Source organism: Ailuropoda melanoleuca, chromosome 4, assembly GCF_002007445.2.
Source record: "Ailuropoda melanoleuca isolate Jingjing chromosome 4, ASM200744v2, whole genome shotgun sequence".
NCBI lineage: Eukaryota > Metazoa > Chordata > Mammalia > Carnivora > Ursidae > Ailuropoda > Ailuropoda melanoleuca.
Window position 1 is genome coordinate 17,873,081 of NC_048221.1, and position 17,494 is coordinate 17,890,574.

The window sequence follows — 17,494 nt, forward strand, 5'->3', positions numbered from 1 at the left end:
CTCTCCCACTCCCCCTGCTTGTGTTCCCTCTCTCGCTGGCTGTCTCTATCTCTGTCAAATAAATAAATAAAATGTTTTAAAAAAAAAAAGATTTATTTATTTGAGAGAGAGAGCGAGAGAGCTCAAGTGTGCATGCCTAAGCAGGAGGGAGGGGCAGAGAGGGAGAGCAGCAGACTCCCCGCTGAGCCCAGAGCCGGCACAGAGTCAATCCCATGACCCTGAGATCGTGGCCTGAGCTGAAATCAAGAGTCAGATGCCCAACCGACTGAGACATCGAGGTGCCCCTAATTCATTAACTGTTTTATTTTTAATATTTTTATTGTTTGCCTGGTTTGCCTGGCAATGGTCACAAAAAGTCTATGTTCTCATTTTTTGTAGCTGGACACTAAAATTTTTCAGGTAATGTCCGTCCCAATCTCTTTCATAATAAGTAAGATTTGTAGACCCCTAGTGGTTCTACAAAATTCTCCTTTTATTTATTTATTTATTTATTTATTTATTTATTTATTTATTTAAAATATTTTATTTATTCATTTAGAAAGAGAGAGCACATGAGCAGGAGAAGTGGCAGAGGTAGAGACTCTCAAGCAGACTCCCCGCTGAGCTCGAGGCCCAACCCAAAGATCACAACCTAAGCCGAAACCAAGAACTGGCCGCTTAACTGACTGAGCCATTGAGCCGCCCCAAAATTCTCCCTTTAAAGTCAGTCTGGCGGAGCATCCAAAAGACTTGGTATGAAGAGTAGTCCTATTAGGGTTCAAAAACTGATATTTGCACTTATATTATGTAGATTGAAGAAACAAAACCTGTAAAAAAAATTTTAATGACAATCCATGTCTGAATCTTTTCAAAAGTGGAATATTTGAGGAATAATTGTTATAGTTTCTTTTTCATTAAAAATTAATATTGCTGGGGCGCCTGGTTGGCTCAGCTGGTTAAGTGTCTGACTGTTGGTTTTCGTTCGGGTTTTGATCTCCCAGTTGTTTAATTGAGCCCCAGGGTGGGCTCTGCACTTAGCACAGAGTCTGCTTCGGATTCTTTCTCCCTCTCCCTCTGCTTCTCCCCCCACTTCAAATAAACAAACAAGCAAATAAATAAAATATTTGGAAAAAAAAAAAGAGGGGCACCTGGGTGGCTCAGTCGATTAAGCCTCTGGCTCTTGATTTCTTCTTCTCCTTCTCCTTCTCCTCCTTCTCCTCCCCCTCCCCCTCCCCCTCCTCCTCCTCCTCCTTCTCCTTCTTCTTCTTCAAGATTTTTATTTGTTTGACAGAGACAGCAAGCGAGGGAACACAAGCAGGGAGAGTGGGGGAGGAAGAAGCAGGCTTCCCGCTGAGCAGGGAGCCCGATGTGGGGCTCAATCCCAGGACCCTGGGATCACGCCCTGAGCCGAAGGCAGACCCTTAATGAATGAGCCACCCAGGCGCCCTTTAATTTCTTCTCAGGTCATAATCTCAGGGTCGTGAGATGAAGCTGGAGTCAGGCTCCTTGCTCAGTGGGTCGTCTGCTGGAGATTCTCTGTCTCCCTCTCCCTCTGTCCCTTCCCCTGCTCTCTCTCTCAAAATAAAATAAAATCTTTAAAAAAAAGAAATTAATATTACTCCCAGAATCGTCTCTACCCATTCTTATGGTCAAAGAAGAAATCGTTAGACTAAGATGTTTCCAGGAATTTTGGACTACCTGAAGGAAGTCACTATTTTCTGAAGCTGTTGCTGCTAGGAATATGAAAGTTGGTCTGTTTTACTGTGGTAACCACTTGAGTTGCTAATATTTATCTTATTTAAGATACATGTAGAGTACATTTTAAAAAGAAAAAAGTGGTTTGCCTTGGCAATGGTCACAAAAAGTCAATGTTCTCATTTTTTGGTAGCTGGACACTAAAATTCTTCAGGGCTTATCCAACGCTAATCAAACACCATGTTGATGCTATACCAGGTGGAGGCTGCCATGTTCATGGAATCAATTCTGTTACATACTTTTTCAGTATTTCACAAAGATTTATTTTCTTTTTTCTCGCTTATTCTAGTGAGACTCTATACAACTTCATTTCCCATATCAGAGAAAGCATTCACAGGGTAAGTATAGCTACATGTCAAGGAATTAGAACATTTTACATTTTAAGAAGTTTACTAAGTACATTGGCCTTAATTCATATAGCATAGCAGTATTTTAACTACCTTTTTTTATCATTAAATGACAATACTCCAAGTTTGGAAAATAAGGCAATGGTCTGTGAATTCATTCTTTTTTTTTTTTTTAAGATTTTATTTATTTATTCGACAGAGATAGAGACAGCCAGCGAGAGAAGGAACACAAGCAGGGGGAGTGGGAGAGGAAGAAGCAGGCTCATAGCAGAAGAGCCTGATGTGGGGCTCGATCCCATAACGCCGGGATCACGCCCTGAGCCGAAGGCAGGCGCTTAACCGCTGTGCCACCCAGGCGCCCCTGTGAATTCATTCTTAATTTGGGGTTGTTTAGTTGCAGACATCTGTGGAGAAGTCTGAGGAACATCTCAGCTCAAGAAGCCAATCTATTTTGGATTGTTTGGAGACTGTGGCCAAGACCTGTGAGTATCTTGTATTTGAGGTGATCAGCAGAGGGCACTAGTGAACAGTGAACTGAACTTTCTGACCCTAGCCACGTTTCTGTCAGGGATGAGGTTCCATAGTGTTTTAGAGGAGAGGATGGGTACACGAAGCTTATCCCTGAAGAGCTGCGGAGCACGCTGGACTGGGTAGTGGGACCCACCTAGGTGCTGGGAGTGTTCCTGGTCCCTGGACGCCCTCTGTGAAGCACTAACCCTCCACCCACTAGTCCCGCCACTCCGCTCGGGAGAGGTAGCTCTGCCAGATTCTCAGCTCACTGCCCGAAGTGAATCGGCAGCCTCCCTGAGTCCCTAATGAGTTGTTGGCTGTGCTGTCTGTAAAGACATTGTTCCCTCAGGACTTAGAAATGAAGACTGCTCCCTTAGGAGTTAGAAATACTCCAGTCGCCTAATCTTCTTCTTGCTGCCTTGGTTTCAACGAGAGCTGTTTTGTAGTGAATCACAGTATCTTTCTCCATTTCAGTTATAGTTAGTGATCTGTAAAGTCTCCTGCTCTACAAATTAGTGATTTATGTTTAGGTAAAACCATGGTGCTGGCTCTTACTGAACAGAAGAGAGAGCCATACCATCGCTCTCCTGAGGCAGACAGCCCTGTGGAGCCAGCAGCTTCTCAACTAAGCAGCAAGATGATGACTGCATCTGCACTTGTTTGCATTTGTCTCTGTGTTTGTTTTTTTATTTTAAACAAATTGAAGTCAACTTATTTAAATGCCTTGGAATGGGTTGCTCATGAGTTACAAAAATTAATGTCTTCGTGTGGCTTAGAAATTAATCTCCATCTGTCTGCAAAAAACCACTGTACTGTCTGCTGGCTTCCAACCTGGGTATCCCACACACAGGGCAACTGTGCATCTGTTTGGAAAGCAGTTCTGGAAGCCTGGGACTGTTGCCCTCATAAGAAGTAACAAGACAGAGCATAAGCAAATCAGGAATGCTTCCTTTGTATAAGATGATAGAATAACTCATTTGTAAGTGCCCAAGGAAAGCACTCTTTTTGCTTTCTATGTTAAAACTAGGTGAAGTACAAAAAGGAGGATTGCATGCAGCAAAGGTGTGGCATTCTTAGCCCAGACCAGGGAATGGAAGTGCCCAAGCTCCCAATACTAGGTCAAGGCAGAGCGAGGACTAGAACTGGTTCTGGCCTGTAGTAGGCATAAGGATCCTGATCCTTCACCCTGATGCTTCCTTCTTAGAGAATAAGACTCAGGAGAGGGAGCCACATTGATAGGGCAAACAGTAACAGATGCTGTGACATCATAATAATTACAAAGCCAGATCATTCTCTTTTTAAAAAAGATTTTATGTATGTATGTATGTATGTATGTATGTATGTATTTAGAGAGCTTGAGCGGAGGGAGGGGCAGAGAGAAAGCGCTAGAGAATCTCCAGTAGACTCCACACTCAGCATGGAGGCTTAGTTGAATCCAAGCAGGCCTTGATACCAAGACCCTGAGATCATGACCTGAGCTGAAATCAAGAGTCGGATGCTTATCGACTGAGCTACCCAGGCGCTCCTAGAAAGCCAGATCATTCTTGAAAATGGCACAAGTGGCCTTTTCAGAGTCATTCCTTTTCTTGGTAGGTAGTGATCAGGATCAGGAAGTTAGTCATTGAAAAAGGAACCAGACATATCATCATATGGTGTGGCCCAGTCTAGCTGGCCTGAAGCCCTGAATTTGCCATTCAGTACATTCGGCAGCCTTCAGTATGCACTCACTGCGGCTCTTAAGGAAAAGGGAAAGGTATTGCGTAAAAATGCTCTCTTGAGTTGTTATGTAATGGGCACCTTCACAGAATGAGGTCATGAAATCTTTCCCCAGTCACAGTCTGCCCGTTCAACCAGGGGGATCGCTCCAAGCCATCTAGTCTAACTCCTCTTGTTCTTCAGCTAAGGCCTGAGGACCAGAGTGATAGAATGAATTACCCAGGCTATCCACATCCTACTTTAGGTTTAGGTGGGCTAATTAGTAAAGAGCAGTACCACCTAATAGGTATCAGTTCTACCGAAAAATATGATCATTAGGAAAATAAAAAGGAGGGGCTTCTACTGAAAATCAGAAAATGGGGGTGCCTGGGTGGCTCAGTCTGTTAAGCATCCAACTCTTAATCTCAAGGTTGTGAGTTCAAGCCCTGCGTTGGGCTCCATGCTGGGCATGGAGCCTACTTAAAAAAATAAAAAAAGATGGGGCACCTGGGTGGCTCAGTCAGTGAAGCATCTGCCTTTGGCTCAGGTCATGATGCCGGAGTCCTGGGATCGAGCCTCCGTATTGGGCTCGCTGCTCAGCGGGGAGTCTGCTTCTCTCTCTGCCCCTCACCCCGCTTGTGCTCTCTCTCTCACTGTTTCTCTCGCAAATAAAAAAATAAAATGTTAAAAAAAATAGAAAGAAAGGAAGGAAGAAGAAAGAAAGAATATCAGAAAAATGTCTTCTTTAGAAAATAGAGAACTCTATACATAATAAATTCCATATAAATCAATACAGTAAGTGTAATGATTAAATCATAAAAACTATAAGAAAAAATGGGCAACATTTTTATAATTTTGGAGTGGAGAAATGCCTTTCAAAGCAAGGCACATATAATCATTAAGAAGAATGAGGTCTATCTTCATTTTTTTTAAATTTTTTTTTAAGATTTTATTTATTTGACAGAGAAAGAGACAGCCAGCGAGAGAGGGAACACAAGCAGGGGGAGTGGGAGAAGCAGGCTCCCAACGGAGCAGGGAGCCCAATGCGGGGCTCGATCCCAGGACCCTGGGATCAGGACCTGAGCCGAAGGCAGATGCTTAACGACTGAGCCACCCAGGCACCCCGAGGTCTATCTTTATGAACCATGTTGAAAGGGAAACACGTATTCATCGTTAAATAACAACAGCAGTGTGCTGCTTGCGTGCACATAATTTACTCCAGAACTCATCTGGTGAAGGAGTGTGACCAGTTAGTGAAAATTGGGAAGGGTATCCCAAATAAAATGGGAGACTGAGCAATCTCTTCTTATACATGGAGGCTCCCAGACCTTTCCTCAGGCTGTCATCAGCATGGCAGGGAGAGCAAAACTACACAGTACATAAAAGGAAAACCACTGGCCATCGGTGGAAAAGCATCAGAATCTGATATCATGTCAGTAGAGCCCTTGTCAAATCGCTAAAATAGAAATGAATAAAAAATTCATCTTCAAAGAAAATAGAGATACTGTCTAGAATATGGAAATGGATTTTAAATGGCATTTTTACAAAAAAGCTAAAAATACTTGATGTTTATGACCAAAGCAGAAATGAAACGAGTCCCCATCTAGAGAACATCCATACACGTACATACACACACATGATCTATAATCTATACGTGGATATTCACATGTATCAATGCAAAATTCCAGAAACTGCTCATAATGTTAAATTCCAGGAAGTGGAACCAAGGTCTGCATGGGAGAGAATCGGTCAATTTTTCATTGCATGCCTTTTTATACTGTTACAGGTTTGAGTTATTTTCTTAAATGAACTTTTTAAAAGGAAAAGAAAGGGATAGACTTTGGAAGTAATGAGCTCGATACAAAAGCTCCTGTGAAAGAGAAGATCCGAAATATATGTTTCCCAGGGGACAAGGAAAGAATATGTGGGACCACAGATAGATGCTTTCTGAGTACCGAATTAAACACTTTGCTTGCCTTCCCCATTCTCTGCTTTTGTGGTTGGTAATGTTCAGTGTTGCTAAGAAACATCGCTATTTAGGAATTCATCTAGGATAGGATAATTACATTTGCTTTCCACTACAAATATCTACAAGAATGTCTGGAAAAATATTTGACAAATTGGGTTTAGGAATAGGACTCTAGTACTTGAAACATAAGTAAACAGCCTTTTTCTAATCGGTTGACATATGGAATTTAACTTTGTATTGAGTAATAGAAAATTTGCTTTCTAAAAAATTCTTTTTTTACTTTGGTAAAATACACATAACATAAAATTTGTCATTTCTTACTGCTATTTTGCAAGACTACACTGGCTTGTCTATTTCTAGTCATAACAGGCTCTTTCACTTTGCAGTTGCTGGTTTCTCTATCTGAATAACCTTCTCCTAATCTTTGCAGGGCTAGTTCCTTTTAATCCTTCTGGTTTCACCTTAAATGTCTCCATCTCTGATGACCTCATCTGAAATAGGTGTTTCCCACTCTGTTATTTTTATTATAATCCCTATCATAGCATTTATTATAGCTTTCATTTATATATGTACATGCCTATTTACTTTTTTTATTTGTTCCTTTTCAAAACTGCAAAAATTCATGTATGTAAGTAGACAGTTTTGTTCAAGATTGTTTCCATATTCCTAGCACAGTATCTGATAATAATTTTCAGATAAAACTGTAAATCTCTAAATAATACATTCAAACACATCAAGAATTCTTTCTGTTTCATTTTCTCATTAGAGATGCCCTGCCTGGAGCTCAGTCTTCCAGCTCCAAACTGGGCAGATTACTCCTGAGGTTCCAATCTTAGGACTTCTCTTCACCATCATTCTAAGGATCCTCTTTTTCTCATTCCCAAGCTTGGATCCCTTTGTTTCCTGGACTTTGGTTTATACTTGTGTTTGGTGATACACAGCTTCCAGTAGCTTTCTGAGAAAGAGTATATGGGAGGGGAACTTTTTTATACATTACATGTTTGAAAATGTCCTCTATCTCCACATGGGTCTAGAATCCTAGGGGGAAGTGCTTTGTCCTCAGAATTTCTAAAGCATAGTTCCATTGTCTTCTAGTTTTAGTCTGGCTATTGAGATGTTTGATGCCATTTTGCTGCTTGATTCTTTATGTTATCTGGGTACCCCCTACAATCCCTTATAGACATTTTTTTGAGTCTCGTGTTTTCCCTTGATAGTCTGAGAACACACTGGGAAAGTGCCACAAACCATAAGATAATTTAGTAAGGTAGCAGAAATTAACAAAAAATGTAATGGGAAAAAAAGATGCCATTTATAAATGTAACACAGAAGATAAACAACTTAGGAATAAACTTAACAAGAATATACAACTCACCTGTCTTTTTTTTTTTTTAATGGCTTCTGGGTTTTATGTCCTGCTTAGAAAGGCCTTCCCCTACAAAGTTACAATTTCCCCTATGTTTCCTTCTTGTACTTTATGATTTACTTAATTATACTAAAATTGTTAATCTATCTAGAATTTATGTTAATATAAGAAATATGAAATGTAAGACTCATTTTAGGAAGGGGATTATGTTTTTTTTTAAAGAGAAACTCTGAAGTAAATCACTTAAGCTTTATTAGACAGCGTGTGTTAAATTCCTGCCCTTGGGGCTGATAAGAGAAGATAAAAGAGACAGAATAGTTAGAACACGGGGAACTAACCAAAGCCCCTATCAGATCGAGGCAAGTTTTCAAATATGTTTTTTTGTGGGGTTTTTTTCCCCCTAAGATTTTATTTGTCAGAGAGAGAGAGAGAGAGCACAAGCAGGGGGAGCAGCAGGCAGAGGGAGAAGCAGGCTCCCCGCTAAGCAAGGAACCTGATGTGGGATTTGATCCCAGGACCCCGGGATCATGACCTGAGCCAAAGGCAGACACTTAAGCAACTGAGCCACCCAAGCATCCCATAAATTTGAGTTTGTTATCCTGTCTTTTCAATCACCAGATGTCACTCTGATTTTCCTTCCATTTACTGTGAAGAATTAAGCACTCTCGTTGCCAAGTTGTTTTTTACCCATCTAAAATAAAAAAAAATTTGTCAAGAATCTTGAAACACCCTTTAGATAGTTATGAGAAGATAAAAGGAGTATCTGGTGTATTATTCCTGATTATTTGTAAATTATATTTTTATGTATTTAATATGTATATGAAATTATAATAGTTTGTAGCATATAGTAGATATTCATCAAATACTTGTTGAATAAATGTAATAGTGTCTTTACATGACCTCCCATTTAGCAAGAGGGTGGCAATAATTGCAACACAACGTGTTAAGTGTGTGTGTGTGTGTGTGTGTGTGTGTGTGTGTGTGTGTGTGTAAAATCTCCCTGTGCCAAAGAGAAGAATCGATATCAGTCCTGAGTGGTCAGCACTCAGGTCACCAAGTTCATTACAGACCAAGTGTAAATGGGGAATAAATAAGTGATGGGTGATAGGTGATAAGTGATGGTAGAGCACACACATGGTGCCAACAGCAGAGAAAAGGAGCCCCCAAGCCAGCCAGAACATGCTGTTTTCCAAAGAGGTGACTGCTGAGAGCAGAGGGAAGAATAGGAATTAGTTGCACTGAGGGGCACCTGGGTGGCTCAGTCGGTTAAGCATGTCCCTTCAGCTCAGGTCATGATTCCGGAGTCCCGGGATTGAGCCCTGTGTCAGGCTCCCTGCTCATCGTGGAGTCTGCTTCTCCTTCTGCCCCTCCCCCTACTCGTGCTCTCTCTCTCTCTCTCTCTCTCAAATAAATAAATAAAATCTTTAAAAAAAAAAAAAAAGGAATTAGCTGCACTGAGGGGGTGATTGAGGGGAATGGGTAGAGTTGATAAGGGATAGAACATAAGTACTCCAAGCCAAGGGAACGGCATGGACAAGGCCAATGGTGAGAGAGAGAGAGATTACATAGGAAATAGACCTCAGAAATGTGGAGATGGACAGAGAGGGTAAGGGGAAGTGAGCCTGGGTCTTCATGGCCAATTTAAAGTTTGGGACTTTGGGGCACCTAGATGGCTCAGATGGTTGGGCATCTGCTTCAGCTCAGGTCATGATCTCTGGGTCCTGGGATCGAGGCCCACATCAGGCTCCCGGCTTGGCGGGGAGTCTGTTTCTCCCTCTGCCTCTCCCCCTGTTTGTGCTCTCTCTGTCTCAAATGAGAAAATACAATCTTAAAAAATAAAAAAAATAAAGATTCGGACTTTATCCAGTGGCCACTGAGGTGCTACTGGAAGTTTCAGTGCAGGTTTCAGAGGAGGCATGAACATATCTACATTCTGAAGAGATCACTCTGATGACAGGACCAAAAAGGTAGGCCAAGGAGGAGGTTGGTGCCATCGTCTGGGCAGCAGGTTTCAGAGACCCCAGGTGTTGCTGAGATTAAGTCTGCCATGGCCAGAATGTTCTCAGGGAGGGAGGGAAGAAGAAACAGTGGAAGAACCACCCTACTCTGGCTTCCTGTCCTCACCAAGGCTGATCTGGTTGTTATCCTGTCTTTCCTAGCAGAGCAGGCTCACGTGGCCCAAGCCAGATTCCAGCTCCCCCCTTTATCACCATTGTGGTCTGGGCAGGGTGGGTATTGCCATAGTCTTCATGAAGTGATTGTCATTTTCCTGTATTTAGTACAAGAGACTATGCGGGCCCAGAGTGATCTGGTGTTGGAATCAGTCCACGACAAAGGCAACATGGAGCAGGTCATCTCTGAGATACAGAAGAGATTTGAAGCTGTAAGTGCGGATCCCTACCTCTTTCCTCAAGTATGTTTTTAGCTTTGTCACTAAGACCCAGAGAGACACTTTTAAAGTTGCAATTTTTTTCAGCCAAGACCAGAAGCCAGATAGGTCCCTTGGTGATGGACCAGGGTAGGGCCAACTTCCTCCTCCAAGATTCTCTGGCATGATATGGACCCAAGGGGCCCTGCTCCAGAACGTTGCCATGCTTCCTCTGTAAAGCACCCAGCAAGGGACAAGCTTTGGTTCTGCTGTCACATCCTTTGGTTGGTTTGCACATGTCATTGTACATTCTGAGCTGCAGTGTCCATGACTCTTTCCTCACTGTTTTTCCCTAGAGACGAGCAGAATTTATAGAAATGAAATCCGACCTGAAGCACCTTGAAGTTTTAGTTGCCCAGCAGAGCAAGGACTTCCAGCAGCTGTGTGAGCAGCTAGGCCAGCTGAATGTGGCCAGTGTCCTAGCAGAGCTGAAGAGATTGATTTCAGTCCCTGGGGTACCCAGGCACGTGAAAGACAGCACTTCCCAGACCTCACCAGCTCTGGCCCAGAGCCTCCATTTCACCAGGCAGGACAGAGCTGCTCCTGAGGAACCAGTTCTGTGGCAGGCCCAGGCCTGCCCTGCTGTGTGGGATCGGAGTACGGGCTCCCTGTCGCCTGGAGAGTTTGGTGTCTGCAGTAAGGGAGAAAAAAGTGATGCTCTCCGAGAAGAGGCTGTGCTGATGGCAGCTGGAACCAGCAAAAGAAACAGGCAAGTCAAGGACAGGGCCGTGCAGACCCTTACTAAAACCAGCTCTGAGAACCATGGCTCCGGCTTCCCAGGCCCTGAAGTTCCTGGTGGTAGGGACCGGGTTTCTCGAGGAACCTCAAGGCTTATACCCCTGGACTTAAACAACCGTGCAACCAGCATTAAGAACACCTGCCAAAAATGTCAAACCGAAGGTGTGTCTCTATGTGACCCTGGTGAAGAAAGGTTGGTGGCTGCACAGAAAGGCAGAGCTGGGGAAAGAGGGCGGAAAGGCAGGAAGCAGCAGCCCAGGAAATCCCACAGAGGCAGGCCGCTAGCCAGGAAGCAAGAACAAGCCCCTAGCAAAACTCGTGCTTTCATTTCTAAGTATCCTCAGCCTCCAGTTTCTGGCCCACAAAGGACCCCCCTGGAGCAGCAGAAACCCCTTGCTCAGCCCCTGCGCCTGTGGGGCCCCAGCAGCCCCACAAAGCCAGACAGCCCTCTTCTGGGAGGAACAGTCATGCGCAGTAAGGCAACGAGGGCCGCACAAGGAAATACCTTACAACTCAGTGGGTATTCTTCCCAAGACAACAGCCTGCTTTCTTCCAGTTCCCAGGGGGACTGCCAGATGAGCTGGTTCAGCGACCTCAACCTCGGAAGTTTAGAACCCCCTCTGTGCAAGGAGCCAGGGAAGAATGTGTTCTATGACCTGGGTTTTGACAGCAGTGACGATGGCTTCTGACCAGTCCGCAAAATGTCTTCAGCTGATAGTTGATTGGTCTCAGCCGGAAAGACAAAGGATCGCGCGCTGGAGCTGGCAACAGCAGAAAGTCCCTGAAGCCTGATGGGAGCCCTCAGGCTCCGAGGCCCTGCTGGGGGTCAGTGCAGGATGGGTGCGGGGCTGGGGGAGCAGCTCTGGCATGCTGGGTGCCAGGTGCTGCCCATGGCAGGCAGGAGAGATCCACGCATCCTTATTTATTGGAGTGACATGTGTGAAGACAGTGGTGGGGAGCTGGGGCAGCGGCCCGGGTGTAGGGCATCAGGAGGGTGCCGTTTTTGGTGAAAGGAGGGCTTTCCAGTGGCAGAAGGGCTCTTGCAGACCTGTTGCTGTGGCAACATGACTCCCAAACACAACATTTTTGGTCTTCACAGTATTTCCACATATAACCAATACTTATCCAGGCCTCAGTATTTTTTTATTATTATTTTTATCCAGTTTTACAGTCAGAGCGCTTGCATTTTTTCATCAGTGGATGTATTACAGACCACACTGTCAGTCTTCCTGTGCACAGAGAAACAGAAAACGTTAAGCTGCCAATGAAGGAGAGCTGACATGCACCCAGCGAATGCCCAGAGTGCCGCTGTGTACAAGCCACACAATCCCAGTTTTCTTCCTGGCTGTTTTTCCCCATCCTGTTTCAAGCTAATGAAAGCATCTAAGGGTCCAGTAATATTTCTGGAGAACATTGGGCTTATATGAGACTTTGGCTGTTTATATCTTGCAGAAGTTTTGAATTTTTGTTATATATTTCTTTTGTAACAAAAAATAAAACATATAAAACATTTAAAAGCATATTTTTGGGGGGGGACATCTGGGTGGCTCCCATTGGTTAAGCGTCCGACTCTTGATTTTGGTTCGGGTCATGATCTCAGGGTTCTGAGATTGAGCCCCGCACGTGGCTCTGTACTGAGAGTGGAGCCTGCTTAAGATTCTCTCTCTCCCTCTGCACCTCCCCCCACTCATGCTTGCTTGCTCTCTCTCTCGCTCTCAAAAAAGCCACAAAAAACAGAACACTTAAAAGTATATTTTGGGGGGGACACCTGGGTGGCTCAGTCGTTAAGCATCTGTCTTCGGCCCAGGGCATGATCCCAGGGTCCTGGCATTGAGCCCCACATTGGCCTCCCTGTTCTGCTGGGAGCCTGCTTCTCCCTCTCCCATTCCCCCTGCCTATGTTCCCTCTCTCACTGGCTGTCTCTCTCTCTCTGTCAAATAAATAAATACAATCTTAAAAAAAAAAAAGCGCATATTTTTTCATTAAGTTTATTGAAGTGATCTCCCATCAACTTAAGAAAACCAAATGGATAAGATACATACCATCTTTTTATTCTGTAGGCTTCTCCCAAGATGATTTTGAATAAACACCACCCTACTCAGACTGGTTCCTCTTCCTTTGTTGTTTGAAAGTAAAAATCCTCACTGGATGGATTGGCTTCCAGAATCTACCATTTTCTTTTTTCTTTTTTTATTCTGTATTTAAATTCAAGGTAGTTAACATACAGTGTATTATTAGTTGCAAGGGTGGAATTCAGTGATTCATCAATTGTATGTAACACCCAGTGCACATTACATCACATGTCCTTAACGTCTATCACCCAGTTACCCCATGCCTCCACTCGCCCCCCAGCAACACTGTTTGTTCCCTAGAGTTAAGAGTCTCTCATGGTTTGTCTCCCTCTCTGATTTTATCTTATTTTTCCTTCCCTGCCCCTATGTTCATCTCTTTTGTTTCTGAAATCCCACATATGAGTGAAATGATATTTGTCTTTCTCTGACTTATTGTGCTTAGCGTAATACCCTCTAGTTCCATCCATGTCGTTGACCATTTTCAAGGCAGCAGTAAATGACACTAGGGCCTCTGAGTGGACCGTTAGAGAAAGCACTGGTCCTTGATTTTTTCTTATTTTTACATTCTTTATTTTCAAGGGTGTGTGTCCCACAAAAGTCTGAGTTTAATTTGCCTTCGTCACCTTTGGCAGGGATACCAGGCACCAGCCGCAGCTGCTCTGACTCCTGTTTCCAGACCAAGGACATCCTGTGGCCTGTAGCTGGGAGCCATAGACAATGGCAACAGCCTTTTCCAAGGCCAAGGGAGTGCAGACTTGGGCTCTGCCTCAAGCTGCCCGGGCCTTTTCTCGCCCTGTGAGCCTCACTGGGTGTCTGTTTGCCCTGCCCTCCACCAGCCTCTACTGTCTTCCCTACTGGTTTGCTCTGCGTGTGCGAGGAAGGCATGGGAGGAAGGGGCCCAGCCACTCCATGGGTTCCTTCCAGCCCTTCTCAAACTGACTACAGGTGGCTGTTGAGAGGTTAGCATAAGGCTTGTAGACCATAGGGTTTTGTATCTGGAAATCTTTCATTACTTTAAGTTGAAAAGTTCAATCATTTTGGGGCACCTGGGTATCTCAGTTGGTTAAGCGGCTGCCTTCTGCTCAGCAGGGAGACTGCTTCTTCCTCTCCCTCTGCCCCTGCCCCTGCTCGTGCTTTCTCTCTCTCTCTCAAATAAATAAAAATCTTTAAAAAATTAAAAAGAAAAGGAAAAGTTTCATCATTTTAACTCATAATATTTATGACTGCGGCCTTCCTTCTCATTGAAGGGTCTGTCCAATTTTGAAATGTCAAAGCAGGACCCTCTGTTCTTTGATTCTGCTGTGAGTTATGAAATTCTGTATTTCTTCAGAAGTATTTCTTTTTGTGTCATGAAGTCAAAGATCAGAGTGACTCAGTGTTCCATGAGCTGGGTGTTTTTGTAGAATGAGCAGTAAATTTATCTCCTAACAAGCCTGGGTTAATTAAAATTACACCGCCTGTTTCTGGTAATCATCAAGAAAGGATATTCTGTTTCTTATTTTATTCCTAAGACTTTTTTTTTTTTAAACTACTGTGTTCCTGCCAGATTTGGTGAGCGTGACATAGCCCAGGCACATCCCCAGAGCACACAACGTTTTTGGCTCTTTGGATGCTGATAGAGATGTGGCTACACAGGGGCGGATGTCATGAGAGGTCTAGGGACCTAGGACCCAGAGAGCCCCCTAGGGGTGCCTCCCTCTGCTCATGACCCCAGCTACATCTGAGGCTGGAAATAAAGCCAACCACAGCACCTAATTGTCTTGACATTCAGGTATCAATTTAAATGTCACCTACCGGGGCTCCTGGGTGGCTCAGTCGTTGAGGGTCTGCCTTCGGCTCAGGGTGTGATCCTGGTATTCTGGGATCGAGCCCCATGTCGGGCTCATCCACTGGGAGCCTGCTTCTTCCTCTCCCACTCCCCCTGCTTGTGTTCCCTCTCTCGCTGGCTGTCTCCCTCTGTCAAATAAATAAAATCTTAAAAAAAAAAATGTCACCTACAGAGAGGCCTTGTGTGACCGCTCCTGTAGAAGCTTGCCGTACTCCTTGCCCATTCCCTTACCCTGTTCTAATTCTCCCCTGCCGCTCCATCTGAAATGGCGTACCATGTGCATACTTAGGTTTCACCTGCCTTGCAGGTTGGGGAATAAACCTCAGAAGCAATAGCAGCATCTGCCTCATGCCTGCTGTGTCCTCAGCATCCAGGAGAGTGTCTGACACAAGCAGACACTCGACAAGCGCTGACAGCAGGGATGTCTTGCTTACCACTTGAATAGCTCCTTGCAGCTCTGTCCCAAAGTCAGGTCTCTGTAGGTTCCCTTTGCAACTTCCCTTTTGGCATTTTGTCTCAGAGGTTCCAGAGGGCTCCCGATGAGGGGTCTCCTGCAATATGCACTCTTCCCTCCCAGGCCAGGTGCCAGCAACCCCTCTCCACCCAAAATGCCCAGAAAGTAGCCTTTCTGCCTTCAGAAAAAGACAGTTGTTTCCTACAAGGGTTGAGCAGGTTTGAAAATTTTTTCCTGCCAGGCCTTAGGCCAAAACTCTTCTTCCAATCAGTCATCTTCCAGCCGGCCAAGCACAGACAGTCCTTCCCCACTAAGGCCGGGCTTCATTGTCAAGTAGATTTCCTAAGTAAAACTTGGTCTACTCTATAAATATTTAGCTGGAACATAAAATATTAACATTCTCCCACATACTCCAGGGAGAAAGCAAATGGCCAGAGCCTCGGATAGTCTTGGGATGAAGGCCTTTTCAGTAATTCTCTACAATCCGGTGCAGTGCCCGCCCTTGTCTGCATGCCTTCTTCACTGGTCACTGCCATACTGAACGCTCTGTGCTCCGGTTAGCCGAGGTGGCACACTGGCACCCGGTGAGCCCCCGGCCTGGCCATTGAGGAAGAGGGAGATTGGCCTGAATTAGGCCTCCTTTGCAAATCCTCTTCCTCAATTTCCTTGATCACTAATAGCTCGCGACTCCTCTAGTGGGAGGATGCTGTCGCTGCCCTGTCAGCCCATTCCCGGGTGCACAGGTGAGGGACTCAGGCTCCAGGTTGTCTGTTCCCTTCTGCATGGTCTCCTGATACCCTTGCAGTTTGCCTTGGGATCAGAAGTGGAGGGTCCAGGGAGCCAGGACAGGTGGGCCAGGCGGTGGCTCCCCTAGTCCCCCAGGGAGGGGGAGCAGGAGGCAGGGGGAGAGGAGCCCGGAGACCCAGAGAGGAGAAGGCAGGCCTCAGGGCCTGGTTGCGCTGGCCGGAGCCACACAGAAGCAGAGGCGTGCTAACTAGAAGCGCCCCAGAGCTGCCCTGGCAAGATTTCAGACTCTAGACCCATGTGGCTAGACAGCCATGCCCAGGAATGTGGAGAACGTGGCACTCTGGACGAGGCTGAGGCAGGGTCAACATTTCCAGCCCATGGCCATCCCTGAATTGTCCTTTTGAAAGAATTGTTGCTCGGCTCTCAGGCCTCAGCTGTGGCTCTCTGCTCCTTGCCGACCTTCGCTCAACCATTGGCTCATCCCTCTCCTTTTCCGTAGCCCTTCCTCCTCAGCCTTCCTTGCCTGCCCCTCAGCAAGTCCTAGGACCTCCTATGGACCAGCCCCACCTTACAAAGTCTTCCCAGTCTGCACATAGAGCTGGTTTCTAGTGGCTTGGGCAGGGACACTGGTAGGACGCAGCCAGGGGACCTGGCAACCTCTTACACGGCTGGATGGGCCCCTCTTCTCACGTGCCTTGTGCTGTGGCTTGAATTCGCAGTTTGTGACTAGCAGGTTCCAAAGCCCCTATTTATTCTCGAGGTTGCCTTGTTTCTATTTTGAGTCTGCTGATCCAAATCACAGTTTGGTGTTTCCACGGAGACAATTCAGTGATTGTTTGGTTTGCCAAGATGAGCTGCGGGGGAGAGAACCAAATGACGTAAAACATTTTTAGTTTCTCAAATATGACTATCATTGTCTCCCCGAGGAGCCTTTGGTCCCAGCCCCCTGAAAACCTGAGGAAGTTGTATTAAAATAAATGTTCTAGACTCCTGTTCCCCTTCTAGCTAAGTCCCTGGAGACCCACTCCCCGAACACCCCCGCATATGTAAATGAGCACACATCTGCCCAGGAAAGCAGATGAGAAAGGCAGGAAGGTCTCCTTGGGGCACCTCAGCGAGCGGGGGATGCAGAGATGGCAGTCCATGTCACTGGGGAAATGACCATACGGCTACCCTGTTCATCTGGGACTGGACAGCCAGAGGCTCAGGGCTCACCGGCTGTAACTGGACAGCTGTGTTTCTACAGGGACGAAAAGCTCCTCATTCAAGGATCCCAGGATGAATTACCCTTCTGGTAAATCTGAATTTTTACATAAAGGCTTAGCTAAAACAGCAAAATGTCTGTCTGTCCTGCCAGGGAGAGCTGGGTCCCTCCCCCATGCTGACCTTTGTTCTCAAGGACCATAGTCTCCTCTATAGGCAGAAATAATCCTTTCTTTTCAGGGGCGCCTGGGTGGCTCTATCACTAAGCGTCTGCCTTTGGCTCAGGGCATTCCTGGCGTTCTGGGATCGAGCCCCACATCAGGCTCCTCTGCTGGGAGCCTGCTTCTTCCTCTCCTGCTCCCCCTGCTTGTGTTCTCTCTCACTGGCTCTTTCTCTCTCTCTCTCT

At 45.4% G+C, this 17,494-nt stretch overlaps 1 protein-coding gene and 1 long non-coding RNA gene across 4 annotated transcripts in view; one reads left to right on the plus strand and one right to left on the minus strand.

The window, feature by feature from the left end:
* Positions 1-12,323, plus strand: part of IHO1 (interactor of HORMAD1 1) — a 44,663-nt gene extending 32,340 nt beyond the window's left edge. For all 3 annotated transcript variants that reach the window (XM_019801066.2, XM_034658320.1, XM_019801065.2), the window contains 4 exons: positions 2,024-2,072; positions 2,476-2,563; positions 9,898-10,001; positions 10,343-12,323. In XM_019801066.2, the coding sequence (XP_019656625.1) occupies positions 2,024-2,072; positions 2,476-2,563; positions 9,898-10,001; positions 10,343-11,473 (1,372 nt within the window). In that variant the 3' untranslated portion in view covers positions 11,474-12,323. The remainder of the gene's footprint in view (positions 1-2,023; positions 2,073-2,475; positions 2,564-9,897; positions 10,002-10,342) is intronic.
* Positions 11,876-14,709, minus strand: LOC117801893. Its single transcript, XR_004624707.1, has 3 exons — positions 14,651-14,709; positions 12,827-12,979; positions 11,876-12,013 (listed from the first exon to the last, which is right to left on the minus strand). It is a non-coding gene; the product is annotated as an uncharacterized LOC117801893 (long non-coding RNA).
* Between the last annotated feature and the right edge of the window lie 2,785 nt (positions 14,710-17,494).